General features: G+C 43.9%; 1 protein-coding gene across 15 annotated transcripts in view; it reads right to left on the reverse strand.

Annotated features, from left to right (window-relative positions):
- Nucleotides 1-17,858, reverse strand: part of LOC147251807 (partitioning defective 3 homolog B-like) — a 268,899-nt gene that overhangs the window by 116,730 nt on the left and 134,311 nt on the right. For all 15 annotated transcript variants that reach the window (XR_015118686.1, XR_015118684.1, XR_015118681.1 and 12 more), the window contains 6 exons: nucleotides 15,029-15,278; nucleotides 14,384-14,492; nucleotides 11,983-12,122; nucleotides 11,776-11,904; nucleotides 1,645-1,836; nucleotides 558-716 (listed from right to left, as the gene is read on the reverse strand). Coding sequence is in view for 9 of the 15 variants with exons in the window: in XM_086219749.1 (XP_086075875.1) it covers nucleotides 558-716; nucleotides 1,645-1,836; nucleotides 11,776-11,904; nucleotides 11,983-12,122; nucleotides 14,384-14,492; nucleotides 15,029-15,278 (979 nt within the window). In the remaining 6 variants the exon portion in view is untranslated. The remainder of the gene's footprint in view (nucleotides 1-557; nucleotides 717-1,644; nucleotides 1,837-11,775; nucleotides 11,905-11,982; nucleotides 12,123-14,383; nucleotides 14,493-15,028; nucleotides 15,279-17,858) is intronic.

Raw genomic sequence — 17,858 nt, forward strand, 5'->3', positions numbered from 1 at the left:
CTGTGGTCCTCACGCTCTCTTTTTGTGTTTAACTGTTCGTCTGTGCGTTTGCTACACGTGTGTATGTGTGAGCTTATTATTCAAGGTGTACATGTGGCTCTTTCCACTACCAGCTGCCCATGCGAGAAGTCATTTACACTAGAGTCAGCTCCCGTGCTTTGTGTGCACAAGGGTTTATACAAATATTCGACAGAGCCATGTGAAAGGCATCAGCTGAAATGAAAAGAACCTTTTTACTCATGAAGAAAAGAGATACCGCTGAGGGATGAACGCGCTGTGTGTGTCTCTCTCACACACACACACACACACACACACACACACACACACACACACGTGTAAATGCTCTTTTGCTGCTGCTTGTAAGAGCAGAAGAGAGCGCAGGGACACGAGTGTCAAGCATGTGAAGAATGAATGGAAGGGCTGGAGAAGTCAGTGGAGAAAGAAGCAGAGGCAACAGACCATTGAGAAAAATGATGCTTTATTCACTGACATCCAGGTGTGTGTGTGTGTGTGTGTGTGTGTGTGTGTGTGTGTGTGTGCGCCTGTGTCATGTATACCTTCAGAGCCCTCAGCACCACCAGCTGGATTGTCCCCCTTACATTCCCTTCATGTGACATGGAGCGGCGGAGTGTCTCCATGGCGACATGGTTGGAGCGTCCCAGCAGGGACTGCCCATTAACTGCAATCAGCTGGTCATTGACACGGAGACTTCCATCCTGTGAGGAGACAGGCTCAGGTTCAACACTTCAGCGCACTGCTACGCTCGTTGGCACGTTTTAAGCTGTTAAAATGCCCCGCCACCCGTTTCGTTTATGGCCTGATGCAGGTGGTTGTTGCAGACGCTCCGATCATGATTCCTCGCTGTGCTTTAAAAATCAAGCCTCTCTTCTTTTTTTTTTTAACTTGAATTGAAATGTTATCCGTCATTCTTCAAGGGCCAGGAAATATTAACTGACTCACTACACAAACACTCGGAAGAAAAAGCAGTAGCTGGGGAGGTGCAGGGAGCTTATAATTATATAATAATAAATATGTATTACAACAATACTTAAATGATATTTTCTTATTGCCAATATTTTGTATATTTGTACTGTTACAGAATAGGACTATTTATTCTGGGGTTTGTTATGAATCCATAATCAATGTTCAATTCTACTTTCTGAGCCAATACATTTGCCATTTTAGGATTGAAGGCTTGACTTCCTACTTTCTTGCGTAGGCATTTGTGTTTGCGTGGCTTTCTTGGGAAAGCAAAAATACCTCAAAATATTGTGAAACAGTTCCAAATCGATAATGCCCGCCTCCGGTGGATGACGCGCAATTATCCGCATATCCGATCAATAATCAGCCGTTGTTCGCCGTCATGGCGAGCCGGTTGCTTCAGCTTTGAGTGCAGCTCTCCTAACCAGCTTCAAACATGATGCTGGACAAATAATTTTGCCTTCTGGTGCGATCACATGACCGAAGAACTAGTTTTCCCAAGAATAACTGGGGTGACTAGTCACTGACCCACTGAGGACAGCAAAGTGATGATAGTGACAAATGTAGAAATCAGACACACACACACACACACACACACACACACACACACACACACACACACACACACACACTAACAGCACATTTGTGAGACTACTTTGTCACCTTGTACGCAGCCCCTCCGTGTATAATGGACTTGATGAAGATGCCCAGGTCCTCTCCGGTCTCCCTCGACTTGTTTCCTTTGAGGCTGACGCCCAGCCCCGCCGAGCCCGTGTCATTGAGGGGCACCTCGAACATGAGCTTCTCCTTCCCATGTTCAGTAATCAAGGCCGACCCCCGCGACATCTCATCTTTCTGAGAGTGAAAGAGAGTAGCGTAGGTAGAAAGAGGGAGAGAGAGAGAGAGAGAGAGAGGGAGAGAGAGAAAGAGAGAGGGAGAGAGAGACATCGTTGAGGAGGCAGAGGTCAGCTCAGTCAGCTTCAATTGTCTCCAAAAGCTCAAGTAAAAGCTTTTCAATTTGAGAAAAACCATCAGAAGGAGATTTCGGCTAAATTTCTGTGGGTGAAAAACTGCAGCCAGAGATTACTTACTAAAAAAAACAAGCATGGGTAAAAAAAATGATGAGGGCCATTTGAAATGTCTGCTTAAAGACAACTACCTCTGTTCTTTTCTCAAATAAACACCATAAATAAAGTGACCTGTGCGTTTTTAAGCGGTCATTAAATAAAATGGAGGAGCTGCGGTAACAACATCGACATCTGAGGGAAACTCGTGGAGCCGAGAAAGCCAGAAGACGCATCAGATGAAAGCGTGTTTGAAGTTAGTCAGCTTCCTCTTAGAGATATAATACATTTGGATGATACTTTGATTTTGTTTTTTTTAATACATTTAAACATCAAAAAACTTAATCGTATTCCCGGTAATGAGTATACTCAGCTACAGCTTTGGATTAAACTGGGAAAAAATAAATGCAGGCTGAGACATCGCGGGAAGAGAAATCATTGTATCCAATAACTGGGACTGTCATCAATGATTTAGATGACATCATTTGTTTCGTACTGTTTCTAGCACCAGCACATTCACAAAGCATCATACACACACACACACACGCACACGCTGTCAATATTACAAAACCCACTTTTACAAATAGCATCTTCTGTCAACAACTACAGGTTTTCATACATATAAGACGGGATGTGGTAAAAGACATCGTTGAACGCAGAAGAAAGAAGTCATGGCCTTCCGGGACACTTAGACCAGGAGGTTGACTCTGCTTGCGTGTGTGTGTGTGTGTGTGTGTGTGTGCTGCAACGCAACGGCATGCCAGCTTAGCTTGGCACGAAGACGGGAAACTTGCTGGCAAAACGTAATAAAATCCACCTGCTCAAGACTTTCGGATTTCATTACTTTTCAGATGCGTGGAGCTTTGCTTGCCTGAGAGTCAAACTCTGAAAGTAACTCTTGGGGGGGACCTCCTCGGAGACGAAACCAAAGAGAACCAGTTCCAGGGCTCAGGATGCGGGCCAGGGCATTCTAACACATCAGCTATTACAGATGACGGTAATAAGTAAAGGTCGGACCCTCTACATCAAGGTTCCCGGGGAGAACTCCACCAGTTATTCGTCCTTGTTTAACCATCAAATGTCCGGCGTCAGCATCCTTGAAGCAATCTTCCTCCCAACCCCTGAGAACCTGTCACAGAGGTGAAGAAGCTCCGGCTTCCTCGAGGCTGCAGCGACTCTTCATCCTCATCACGACTGAGAGCAACAAAGAGGGCAGAGTGTAAAAAAAAGAAAAAAAGAAGCCCTCCTCACTGCCATCAGAGGAAGCAGATGTTTCATCGTCCACAGCGGCAAGCCAGAAGTCACGACATGAGGCTGAAGAGAGACTTCGAGGCAGGTCCTGAGCCAGAAGCAGGAAAATTAGCAAGCGCCGTGATAAACACACCTAAAAAGACAGTGCGGTCCCTCAGAGCCCAAAAGGCACCTCATTGCTTGAAGTGATGTAGAAATTCTCCGCTGAAGGCCAGCAGGACAACAGATGGTCGCCAGTTTTCCAGCTTTTTCAGGAATAACTAGCGTCTTTACTGAGTTGGTTAAGAGGCAATGGCATATGCTGTCAAGCTGTCAAGGTGACAATGGCCCGAGGAAGGAGGGAGGTGACTGTCGCAGGCAGCAGGTTCCTCGTGAGACTCGGGTCTCGTGACATCTTTGCGGGGTTGTAACCATTCTCAAACTTTTCGGGAGTTTGTTTTGCACGCCGCGGCTCGGACCCTGCACCCCTCCACCCTGCCTCCGCCGCCACAGGATGGCCATTCAATCCCTTATCGAACATTCCGCATCAGCAGGTGGCAACACCGGGACCAAAAAGAATTGCTTACCAACCACCAAAGAGAAAAGAACAGTAGAAGAAGTATCTGATCGCTTCTTTGTCAACCTGTGGAATAAATACAGCCGTTACGATGCGTAATACAACTTCCTGGGCCGACACTTCAAATACACGAACGCACCACAGGAGAAATTTTGCCAACATGGCGCCGCAAAGCCAACAACAGGTGAACTTCCTTGATTCCTTTAAAACGCAGCTACAAGCTAACTAACCGAGCTCAGAAGAAAAAGATGCCTCCACTTACGGTTTAGACGGCCGATCGACTGAAAGACTAAATCTGGGATACAAACTGATCCATGGCATAAAAAAACCCTGCTTTTGGACGATTGTTACTCAAATCGTCGTGTTTTTAATATAAAAGTCGTACTTCGTTAACTTTTTTCTGGCATTCAGTCAGGGATGGAAGCAGCACTGAATGGCCGGATGTGCAATTTCATGGAACATTTCTTTTATTTCAGCCTGGCTGCTATGATTGGTGGTTGTTCTGTGTCTGTGTGTAAACACCGCTGGACCATTAAAGGGGAGTTGCATCTTTTGCTATATGAGCTATCAAATTCATCCGGTGAAGTCAAATCTGTTTGCATAGATGAACCTCCTCAAGCTGATCGCTTCACATTTAAATGAGTTGCCACGGTGATGGATCAACAGGAGGACGCACCATTAACAAGACAGCGCGGCGTCTGCACGTTGCGTCGAGATGAGTGCGTTTTATGAGACTAAACACGTGAGGGAACGATGAGCAGACACACCAAATGAGCAGCGCGCACACACACACACACACACACTCAATAATGTCCTTTACTGAGCGCTCAAGGCCAAATGAACTGTGAGTCAGGGAGAGAAATAGAGGGAGATAAAAAAAAAAGATAAAATGAGGAAGTGATAAGAAGAGTGATGATCATAATTTTAGTTATCAGCTGTGTGTGTAACATTGGGGATGGTGCTTAATACTATTCTGCTCTCCACTCTATTATTTGTGTATTTGAATGTGGACACCTGCTATCAGTAAATCCTTTCAAACTAAACCCAGATGGAAAGTTTGTTGTTGTATAAAAGTGTGTGTGCCAGACCCTCACTGTGGAAAAGGCCGCCTGATCAAAGGATCTATTTCACGAGGCTGAGCAACGGTCGCCGTGCTGAAGCCCCTGTAGTCCAACCCTCCATTCCTCAACGGCCAGGAGCAAAGCTCACGCGAGAGGAGCAAACAGCTCCATCCTGGTGTGACTCCAGCACATTCATGACCCCGCAGAGAAGGAAAGAGCAGGAAGACACACACTGAATAGGTAAACGAGAGGAGAGCGAGAGGTGCAGATGGGGGGGGGGGGGCTTACGGATGGACGCGGGGCTGCGTTTTTTTGGTTTCGCGATGTCTGCAGTCATTCGCGCTTACAATTCTGGCACACGTTAGTGGAGTCAAACCCACAGAAGACATTCGTGGGCTCATACTCTGAATCTCAAAGCGGCGTGGGCTTAACAAGACACTGGTCGGAAGTTCCCCGCATGATCACTGCATTGGGAAACATCTTCACCTACAATTCTTGTTCTCCTCAAACTGAAACTGTAGAGGAAATCTCGGGATTGTCACTGGTGAGTGCCTCGTTCGTTCATTGCGTGACTGAAAAGTGAACTAAAAACGTTCAGCTTCACCGTGAAGTTTCTTCTGGAGGGCTCCTTTTTTTCTCTTTAAATTGAGAAGGAAAGAAAATTAAATTAAGAAAGGCTTCAACCTCTTGCTGCCGTATTCGCCACGTAGCTCCAATTCAAACAATTTATTTATGTAGAGCCACATCATTACAGGGGCTTAAGCAGATTGAGAAAGAACATCGGAGAATATGACCGTACGTGAGCAAGCACTCGCTGACGGTGGCGAGGAAACAGCATGGAAACGGCGAGGGTGGCTTCTATCTGCCTCGACTGGTTGTTTTGCGAGAAGGAAGGGTGAACATAGCTCAATAAAGTTTTTTTTTTTTTTTAAAAAAAAGGTTTGTAACAATATCATAAATGTTATAATTAGAACTGCTGTGACAGCGGGTGTTGGGCAGGATCATGGGGGCAGAAGGCAACTGCAATCACAGATCCCGTCTCCAAAGATCTGTGGGCAGAAATACCAGCAGATGGAGAGGGAGAGGAGGCTAGAGGAGCTCAGTGTATCATGTGAGGTCCCCCGGTGGTTTGGACCTATAGAACACCACAGATCCACAGATCCACAGAACTGACATGTACCAGGGTCTGAAGACTCAGCAGAGACTTTAGATGTTGGGGTGATGCAGGAGCTGATAAACCTTCCATAAACAGAAGAGGAGGAAGCGAGCCAGAGAGACGCTATACCATCGCTGGGATGATGGCAGCTCCTGCAGAGACGACAAGCTGCCAGGGTGTGTGTGTGTGTGTGTGTTATACACAGGTCTCTGAGGGTGTAACAGATGGGGGCTCTACTAGGGTGATTCTGTGAGGTCATGTTGGTGACGTTATCAGTGAAATACACACACACACACACACACACACACACACTAACCTATTAAATCAGTAAACAGTTGGCGGCTGGTGAGAGAGAACATTCAGGACAAAACAACTTTATTGAACAGTTTCTTCATTCTGATTATTCCTCATCCATCACTGCTGCAGCCAATACGTGTGGATGTGTGTGTGTGTGTGTGTGTGTGTGTGTGTGTGTGTGTATGTGTGAAAGAGAGAGAGGTGCGTGTGTGTGTTTGAGTACATGTGTGAAGAGCAGCTGGCACTAAGAAGGTTTCCTGTTGAGGAAAAAACAGGAAAAGGACAGACAGAAAACTGTCTTGCAGCTCATCACACGCTGGATGCAGAAGTGGAATCACACTTAGATCCAATCCTCTGCTTTAGTGGCCAACATGTGGCTGTGGATGGTTGTAATCAAATCCTCATCCATTGTGTTTGTGTGCTGCATATCATTTTCATTTTCATGCTTTTTTGTGTGTTTAAAATGAGATTGGGACTGTTAAATAACCAAAATAACAGATTAGATGATGATTTTGTTTGTTCAAGTCTTCTCAAACCCATAAACTGTTTGAGTTTGTTTTTAATTTCAATATTGCTTTTTCTACTTTCAGGAGTGATTCATCAGATAAAAATGCATGGTAAGAAAACACAAGCCACCGGTCAAGAAATCTACTGGCTTTTGCCTGCAACAGAAATGGGTTTAATCAGCACCAACTCCCAGATGAAATGACCCTGCAGGCAATACAGCGACGTATCCCCCGCCTCTGATGCAACCAAGTGAATGTGCTCAAAGCCGCCTGGCGTTCCAGCAGCATATTAACACTGTTCTGTTGGTTCCAAGTCCGAAAAACAGACTAGAATAATAGATAGGAAATAGTCATGGCCGCCACTGTCCTCTATGCTGCTTTCTACTAAACTGTTTTTTTTTTCACCATTTTTGCTTGCGGGTTCATGGCGTGGAACATGAAGCATCGTGAAAGAAAAGAAAACAAACACGCAAACTAAAAAAAGGCCACTCATCTACTGGCGATGGGAAAGGTCTCAGTCACCTTTCTTTGCAGGTTCACCAGGATTTACAGCACCTGGAAGGTCTATGAGGGGAGAGAATTTTATTTTACAGCTGATGCTTTTGTCATAACCCTGCTGTGGTTGATCCCGCCCACTGTTGACAATTCACCATAAAAATGCGCCAATTCAATTTATCATGCGTTACACCATTTTACTTTCAAAGATTAAAATCTAAGAGACGACAGTTTGTTATTTCTTCAAACCGTTACAGGTGAGCAGAGGGAACTCAACGAGGGCCCGGCGAGAGTGAGATTATTCAACTGTGTAGAAGAACAAGAGAGAGGAAGAGAGAGAAAGCGAGGTGTGAAATATCTACAACGAGGAAAGAGCATCTTTGTTTCAAGCATTAGTCTCAAGGCAGTCGCCAACTCAGCAGGCGTATGCTTCTATTGTGCGAAGAAAATGACTTAAAAATGTCTTTTTGTTTCTGTGCGAGTGATTGTGTAGCACAACACAGCAGGTGGAGGTACTTGTACTTGAGATACTTGTTATATTGTGGTATGTTCATGAATATGATTGTATGTTGCCGAGTAAGAGTGTGTGTGTGTGTGTGTGTGTGTGTGTGTGTGTGTGTGTGTGTGTGTGTGTGTGTGTGTGTAGAGGTGGTGTAATGTGTTTGCTAACGTCTGTGCTCGCTGTAGAACAGACAACACCAGATGGTGGGCTGAAATGACACAAGGGAGGAGGGGGAGGAGAAGTGAGACAAGACCCTTCCATCATTTCATCATCATCATCATCATCATCATTCTGTTTCCTCCCCTCAAACACAAACAATCTGGTATAAACCTTCACTTTGAGTAAAGAAAAAGAAAACAAATTTGGTATTCAGATATTTGTTTTAAGTCTGCTGGAACACGTGATAAAAATGCGTGGAAGCTGTATGTGACTTGTAGTTGTTTAAACCCACGTCAAACACCATAAAAAAGACGGTTTTGCCGCAGTTTTTGCTGTGTCACCGTTGTTACTTTGTGTTCAGTAGGAGGGCATGCAGAGGAAAGGCGAGGGCGGCGGCGTGTCCTCCACAAACACACAAGCGCCGATTTGGGTTTAAGCTCAACACAAACAAGGAGAACATGAAAACATCAGCGACGCAATCTGCTAACTTTGCCTGGTAAAAGGCGGCAGCATTCCGAGGCAAAACCTCTACTACAGATGCATTTGCATGTGCGTTATAGTAACGACTGACAGGAAGTACGTGTGAAGCAGAGCACCACCTAGAGGCTGTGCGCGGTATTCATTAAGTTCCCTTCCCGCTGGTCCGTGTAGGCGATCACGGCCGGCGTCCAGCACCGAGGCCCGGTATGAGAGGTGGTCTCGGTCAAGTCGATGTGGTCTGCACCAGAGCGCGACTGCAGGATTCAGACCCTCCAAAACTCCACCAAAGGGGGGAAATGCAGCAGTTTGATTGGACTGAAGTGGAGTAAAAACCCCTTTGAAAATAATGGAATGCGGCCCACTGCTAGTCATCACATTTGATGCTATCAGCTTACACTCATCAGCTACACTTGTTTTACACTTAAACAGCTGTCCTGTAATAAACTTACACATAGACCTACTGCACCACAGAGTTATTTCAGTTAAAGAAGTGTTTTCACAGCTTCACTGTGCAAAACTGCAATTTCACTTCTTCTAGAAGGCTGCTGAACAACGCTAGCTGTTAATTAGGCAGAGGTGAGTTCTGCTGGGTCTGCCAGGAAGAGAGTACCAGGGCAGGAGACAGACAGAAGGAGCCGAAGGCAGACGATAAGAAAGGTTCCTTGATTTAACACACGAAGCTACGAAAGAACGGTGAGAGTTTCTCTCCCACACCCACATCTAATTCACTCAAGAGATCTCTCCCAAGCCAAAAAAAAAAATTGGTTTGAAGCAGAGAATAATTTGGCGCGACAATGAATCTTCTGTCATATCAACTGATCAAGAAACACCAGTGTGAATTCCTTGTTCGGTTATGACACATCATATTATCATTCTCATAGTACACACATCTCACGTACCTTTATTGATATATTCAAGCTGAGCTAAGCTTTCCTATGAGAAATTGCAGCTCAACCAAGTAATTAATCAGTTCTCACACTTTATTGTAATGAAGAGTCAATCCATCCATTTTTCATCCTCCTCCTTCTATTCAGGGTCACGGGGCTGCAGCCTCATCAATCTGCCTTTTGTCTGATACATTTTCCTACCACATCCGTCCCGTTTTTGTCCACGGAACATTTGCTTTCTCAGTCGCAGAAACTCCGACCCTGCATTTAACAGGCGTATCGTCGATAAACTGTATGCTAAGTAGCTCCTCACCTGCAGCACTGCAGCAGTCCCAGCGCAGCATAGAAACACACCCCACCCCTCTGAGGGCAGAACGTTTGACATAATTGGTTGAATATCATTAATCTGTAGGTGGAGCATGAACAAACATGCTGGATGTGGTTCCTACGTTTCTGTGTGGTGTCAAAATGACTGGGACTTGTACACTGGATGAGGTCATTACTGGAAGCAGGGGGACTTATTTTTCTAGGAGAAAATGGAACATGAGCAGTTTACAAAGGTCACCATTCTCATCCGTTCTGTTGTGATCAGAACCAACACACTAATGAAAGCTAGATCAGCTCAAACTCTGATGTCATATTTATAAAAATGACGACTTACTGCACGTGGAGCAAACGTTCATCGTTGGCATAAATTAACATTATTTTATTTTTTTTCGGCAAAAAGTGACAAAGATAATCGAGCTCCATGATGTTCTCATGAGCCACTGCTTGTGTTATGTTTTATCTTGGGTTTTTTTTTTCCCAATGGCATCTTAAAAACCTCCAAAAATGGAAGAATCAAAACATGACTCTGCATAAACTTTAACATCACTGTCACAACAAATCAGTCCTTTCAGTAGAATCAAGAAATTTCTGGTCTTTGGAATTGACAACAGCAGATAAAGGATTGGAGCATGCAAAACTCCTACAAAAATCACACATGACACCAGGCATCAGACTATGAACTAAGCGCAACCCTTTACCCATGGGAGGTATTTGGCACGTTGCAGTTGCAGCAGGATTATCTGAAAGTATTTGGTATAAATAATACTAGAGGGACGGGAGGGTTTCCTCAAACAGCTCCAAATCAAATTCGTTTAAGAAAAAAAAAAAAAAAAACAACTTGAAGGGAAAAATATAACTTTGATGTTTTAGCCCGGGCTCTATTTTTCTGTATGTTTGGGTCAAAATTGAAGATCGGAACAGAAGAACTGAATCATTCCAGTATGGCTGCTTCTGGCCCACGAAGCAACCGTCTGTGTAAAAGCCTGTCCACTGACGACTGACTGTTATCAGGTCTGATATCATCACTGAAAGAATCCTGCAGCCTGGACGTAGTTCTCGCTGAAATCTCACATATTTACTGGACGGAGAACTCGCCGTGTGGTCTCCCTGGTTCCAGCTGTCTCTTCCAGTTCATACAGGAACACATGAACATTTGCTGCTATACGCTGTCACGTGTGACTGGAAGTATGACTCAGTGACTTTTCCTTTTCCGGTCGTGACAATGCACGAGCTTGAATGCACAGGAAAACAATCGTCGCCTCACAGTCGGTGATTGGCAGAAGACGATCAGGAAAAGCAGTTCACGAGCTACAGATTCACTCTTCAACAAATATGACAGCAGATGAAAAGAAGAACATGCTATATAAAGGAAAAAATCAGCTACAAAATCAAAATATAGATCTTTGTGAAGTACAAAAATCTGTCTGAGAGGTATGGAAGAGACAAAATTTGGAAAATCCTTAATATGTATAGCTAGAAAAGATACAAAGAATTTGATATCTTGACATGCAGAAAAGTTCATTGTCTGGTCAGAAAGAAAGAAAAAAGCATGGAAAAATAGAACAAGGGTGCAATGAGGGAGGAGTTTATTCACAAAAATAGGGTTGAAATTCAGCGGAAGCGATGAAGCAGGCAAGAAACAGGAGCAAATTAACACTATCATCAAGAGAACGCTTTCATGTTTGCTCACACTCGGTTGCTCAATTACTCGTCAAGTGTAAAAGAAGAAAATCACTCAACAGGGAAGAAGGCCGTATGTCAGATTATTCATAAGAAGTTCTTATTGACAATGAGGTTATCTTAAAAAATAAAGCCTTCCTATAGACTGCTGCGCTGAGTATCATCCAGGCAAGCCTGTTGATTGGACCAAAAACGGCAAAGTTAGAGCTTGTTGATGTATGAAAATCAAAAGTGATCAATGTGTCTTTCTGCCTTGTTGGATAAACGAGCGAGAATCCTCTACCCTCAGAACTGACACGCCGGTTGACCAGAAAAACGTTGTGTGATTGGCCGAGGAGATAGAACAGTCTCAGAACAAAGCTCTGGTTCTTACCATCTCACGGGGAAGAAAGATGTCTTCCTGCCGGAGGACCACCAGAGAGACACCCTCTCCGTGTCGTGTGCTGCGCAGCATACACACCAGCTCCTCCTGGCCGACACCTGTAATGTCCACGCCGTTTACCTGCACACACAAAAAGCCCAAACATCGTCAGTAAAATCAAAGTCAGCGCACATCTCCAGGTTAAATGTTGAGCCGCACCTCTAGTATGCGGTCTCCCGACTGCAGGCGGCCATCTTTAACAGCAGCTCCACGTGGCAGAATGTTTTTGACCAGGATCGGGCCGGGACCATGAACAGAAGAATCTCTGGTTACGACGGTGAAGCCAAGACCTTCTGAACCTACAAAGACATTCAAAAATTTACACGGAGAAATGAAAAGTGAGAGGTGAGGTAGAGTGTGAAACGTTACCGCATAATGGGGCTGTCAACGAATACTCTATAATCGGAATGGAAGAAAAAACATTCATTTGAATGTGAAAAAAAATCCACGGCCTGCCTGCCTGTCTGTCTGTCTGTCTGCCTGCCTGTGTCTTGTGAGTTCTGGCACCAGCCTGAACTGCTGCACTCACTGAAACCATGATGGATAGGAGTCACATAGCAACACTTGCCAACTCATTATTGAATGTAGGTCAAGTGATGGAAATTTCACAACTAATGTTACCAAACGTCTCTGCCCCAGTAGAAGAAAGAGTAATCTGCACCCGGACCATCTGAGAGGCCCGCTGAGAAAAGCGCACTGTTTCAACTGGAAATCCTACATGAAAGTGGCAAGATGGCATCTGTTGCTCAAGATGAAGTTATTAAAGTTAGTCGCAAGCTCTGAAAGTATTAACTGTCTTTAGATAAAGTTGATCATTTGGTCTGGCTCTGAGAGCTGGCTTGTTCAGCTCTCACGCCCAACATGGTGCAGAGAGAGAAAGAGCTCTGCAGCAGCCAGAGTTTTATAGTATATACGACGGGTTTTTGTGTATTTAGTACTGTGCAAGTATCTATAATGTGTTTTTATCAAGTAATTTTCCCCATAAAAGACATTATGTCTCTTGAAATACAGTTGAGTCTTCTTGTGGATGGGAAAATAATGACGGACAAACCCGTCATTTTTCTGTTGTGAAAACCTTTAACAGCTTTTTTATCTCTTGCCTCCATTTCACCGGCTAAAAACCTCTTCACCACTTCCTGCCCCCTAAACACCAATCTTACTACTCCAGGGAACTTTAACACAATGTTCTTGACTCAGCTGCTGATTATATAGGGTATGTGTGATAATGTAAGCCTTAGATGTGTGTGTGTGTGTGTGTGTGTGTGTGTGTGTAAGTGGCTTTAAACCCTTTAGCTATAGCTGCTAGCGTATCTGCAGGTGTGAAGCCTTAAAATGGGTTCAGGTGTGGGGCAGAGAGGAGGAAGAAGAACTGAAGCAAGGAGCTGGAAAGAGTAATAAAGTAACACCAGAAAATGAAAAGTGAATGTTCTGGAAAGAGAAGTGAGGAAGATTTAAATATTAATCAGTGAAAAAATCCCCTCTCTCTCTCTCTCTCTCTCTCTCACACACACACACACACACACACACACATTAAAATGGTGTATGCACACACTCATAAACATGAATGCATGCACCACAAGCAGAGACAGAAGCTGGCTATGTGTTTTATAGACCTCATTTAGTCCGGTCTCTTTAGCAGAGCCAAGTCAGCAGTTTGGTCGGCTATGAATTCATATCAGCAGAAAATGAACAGATCAATAAAGACTTAATAGACCCTGAAAAGAGGGAATTGGGAAGATGGAGAGAGGAAGGATGGAAGGAAGTAGAGCTGGAGGAAAGAGAATGATAGCTTTAAAGAAATAGGAAACAGCAGGAGAATAGGACACATTTGGAAAAGTATGAGAAATAAATAGGGTTAAAATGTACATCCCAGTAATGAGCCGATGTAGGAAATAAAATAGAAACTAGAAAGGGGAGAGATGTGGCATTATGGTTCGTAAAAATGTGGGCCTTCTCAACTGATGTATGCTGTGACAAGTGAATTCGTTTCACCAGCAAAGTTTGACGAAGCAATTGAGAGCAATGACGAAAGTTGAATTGCATCCGCAAACACAACATTCACGCTGGAAACGCCGTCTTCGTCAAAGCTCGTAAAAGTGGACTTGTCTGCAGATCAATGCCAAATTTACAAATGATCCATTGAGATCCCCTCCCCACTGTCCTGCGCGTCCTTAGAGCAATGACATCACAGCAGTGTCACTGTGATGAACACTTAACTGGGAACTCGCAACGACACCCAGATGAGCATAGATCAGATCAACCTTGACAGCTCATGATGTTCCAAACAGAGGAGGTTCTACATCCTGCATTCCAGGCAAACAGCCTGAGAAATGTCCTTAAAACTGCAAACATAACTTAAAGAGTAGCGCTTAAACACTCTAAGAATGAACCTGTTTGTGAACACGAAGGTACGCCAGCCTTTATGTGGCGGCCGGAGAAGTACATGGGTAGTGAATCTGTCAGCTTTGTGTCTGTCTGGAGTAGGAAAGCTGCGATCAAGCAGAGCTGCTATCCTACTCTGTGTGGCTGAGGTGGGCTGCTGGTGACTCGTGGTCCTCACCTTTCTTCAGGTCAATCCGCAGTCTTCGCCCTCCCTTCTTATTGACCACCAAGCTGGAAAGGGCGGGACTTTTCTTAGGTAAAGGGCTCTCACTCCTTCCCTTGGTGTTCTAGGTGACAAATAGAGAATTTTTTATTCATTTCCCCCCCCACACATAAAAACAGGTCACTTCAAAAAGAGTCCAATCCCTCGTGTGACCCCTCAACAGGAGGAGGCTGACCCAAGGAGAAAGGATTTTCAATCAGACTGAGAGGGGTGGTTTAACCTTTTGATAATGCGATCAATAGCATAATATCACCCGCGTGAATGTTCAGTCTGATTGTTCCTCTGGTTGGAATAAATGTGTTCTTTCAGCACACATGCTGCTGATGAGACCAGATTTCCAGGAGGGACATAAGAACCTGGTGGAACCCAAACAACACTGAGCTGCGCCGTCACACAAAGCTATTCAAAACACCTGAAGGGTGGGAAGGCTTGACATAACCAAAACTGAGTGTTTGTGGGTGACTGAGAACATGGCCGGATGAAGAAGATTGTACTTGTAAATGGACCATTTTCAGCAGTTTTGCTGTTGACACTGTTAATCAGTATTACTGAAGACAAATTGTCAGTGTAAACCCAGTGTCCCAGCGGTAGAGCGCTCACAGCAGGCTCCGGGGTGGCGGCGTCCTCTGCCTGTCGTGTAGCTGGATTATCGGGAGGCTTGAACACAGGTTTGGCTTTGATAGGTGGAGGTGGGTCTTTGGTCTTGGTCGTTCGGGGGCTGCCGTCGGGGCCAGCACTGTTAAAGAGCTGGCCTATCAGACTCTTCTCGTAGCGCTCTCTGCTGGATGAGGGAACTACTTCTAAACGGACCACGGGGGAATGCATAGCCTGACGAAAGACCTCCTGAGCTCTGAGAGGGAGACGGAGAGAGAGAGAGACAGAGAGAGAGAAAGAAGGATGAGAGCGATGCCAGCAGCAGTTGACAGGAAAACCAATCAATAGAGGACAAAAAGAGAGATCAAGTTTGTTCAACAAGTGTGTGCTTCTGAATATATCATTAACTACACAAATTAAAACATTAATCACAATTATAGAAAGGACAATTACTGTCAGGAGAAAAAGAATCCTGGAAGCATTTATAACTCAATTAAGATAACATTTGATAAATGACACATGATTTAAAAAAAAGATTATTAACTATAGATGGAAAACCTTCCCTTTGATGGTAACTGTCAGAGAGAAAACTACAAAGACGGACCGGTGTATGAGGCTCCTGCCTGGCAACTAAACATATTTTCAATGATTATCGATGGCGTGATAGATGTGCAGCGCTGCGACCGTCCATTGATTTGAGTGGACCTTTTCACATATTAATTCAATCAATTATCTGGTATCTTAACTGATGAATCTGTCCGGTTACTCTGCAAAATAACGAAATTAAAACACAAAAGCAAATGTTTATGTATTTTTTTTCACTCAATTCCCCAGGCGACTAATCAAGTGTCCAGGTCACCTGAAACATACAGATACTTCTGTCACCTTATTTACATACTAGCAACATCCCAAAAACAAAAAAACAACAACAACATATGCATTACTTTTTTGTGTAAAATAAAACATGTATGCAAGACTGAGATGTATATTTTAATTTAACATGAACAACCTCCTTGCACCAGTTCTCTGTATATTTCTGGTTCTCTAGTTTGCATTCACTTCCAGTGGGCTGCTGCTGCTGTTTTTCCTCTTCCTGAGCATCAGGTTAGACTGAAGGTACAAAAGCACAGGCATGACACCTGTGCACAAGGTCATTAGAGTCACATGATCTGTGAATACCCAATTTTGCAGATAATTAGTTTTGATCAGATTATGCTAAGTAAATTAGCGGGGCCACTGTGTCAGGAGCAGAAGGTACAAGCCATCATTCACCTCAGATAAACGGAGAAAATCAGGTTTATTCAAAACTTATTAGGTTACTCTTCTATTGTTTTCAGTCTAAAGTATCATCAGATGGAGGATGATCAGAACGTTTCCACAGCTACAGACTTGGTTACAAATACACTGCATCTGCAATATTAGCTTTACTATCATATCAGTTCAAACCGAAGGGCTAAATGATGCGATGATATTTTTGTTCGGGAATAATAAATGGACATGTGTTGCTTTTATTACTTTGTGTACTGGGTATGACTCTTCCTGTATACTTGTGCAGTCTTAGTCTTTTGACGAACATAAATATTGTTTTTAGTCACATTTTGGGTTACTGATCATTCTTGGGTTTTGGTGAAATTTTAGTCAATAAAATCTGGAGAAGGGGAAGTCAACCAACATTTTCACCCGACTTTTGTGGCCACTGCTACAAATACAAGCTGATATTTCGCCTGTTTGTTTCCCCCTCAGATCAAGAGAAAATGAGAACTGAGGTGCAGTTAATGCAGCAGGAAACACATCAAATCCTAAGATGTTCTCATTTCAAAGTTACCAATTAGAGGAGATGAAAAGCTGCACCCTTACTTGGCTTTATGGCGCACTGAGGCACAGACTGAAAGAATATCATGCATAGAAATCCTACAGCCAATTTCAGCAAACACTGGGCTGAGTAAAAACAAGTGTTTGGGGGCGGATGGCCATCTCGACTCATTCCTGTCAGACAGTGTTTGTTAAAACTATGAAGCACAGTAAGCAGTGTAAGCAAATGCCGTTGTGACACCTTGCTGCATGACACTTAAACAAGTTCTCATTCTATTAAAACCACAATAAAACTTGACGTGAAAGCTTTGTGTTTTGACAAGTATTGTTCAAAGACTGCTTGTGATTTGACATTTGATGCAGGCATATTTGTGGATGTGAAACGCTCAGGCTTCCCAAATATAGCTGTGACCAACGTGTGGGTTTCTGTGTGGGATCAGTGGGTCTATAAGAGGCCTGCTAAACACGAAATTTGCTCGGACAAGCGAGACTTCCCAACCATGATCACACTGAAGCTGTGAAAATGCACGCCTGCTTGGACTGCAGCCACATAAGATTGAAGAGCAGATCACATTGATATCCAACTCTGTTCTTGTTCAAACAGGTGATTTAATTTGAGGTGAACAGGTGAAATTGAGTGTCCGTGTGTGTGTGTGTGTGTGTGTGTGTGTGTGTAGATGTTTGAGAGAGAGTCCACACGGGACTACACACCTTTCTATGAACAATAGGTGCAAACCCTTCAGGGTATAATCCAGTTACCTAGAGTACAGCATAAAATACCTCACATATAATCTTATTACCACGCTGAATACTGGACAAGGACTATTGTCTGGATTGAACAGACATTGTAATGTGCTACAATCATTAAAACATCCGCATGGGTGCGTGTAATCTGTGGCAATCATTTTTACAGGTGTTTCTTTTGTCGACTGAATGTTCTGTAATGGTGTCACGTCCCTAAATCCTCTGGTGTTACTGTACTTCTTTACAGGTGCTTCAGCGATACGACAAGCCAAGCCAACTC

Source organism: Aulostomus chinensis, chromosome 12 (assembly GCF_037954235.1).
Source record: "Aulostomus chinensis isolate RoL2024-O1b breed Wild chromosome 12, RoL_Achi_v1.0, whole genome shotgun sequence".
In the NCBI taxonomy this organism is placed as follows: domain Eukaryota; kingdom Metazoa; phylum Chordata; class Actinopteri; order Syngnathiformes; family Aulostomidae; genus Aulostomus; species Aulostomus chinensis.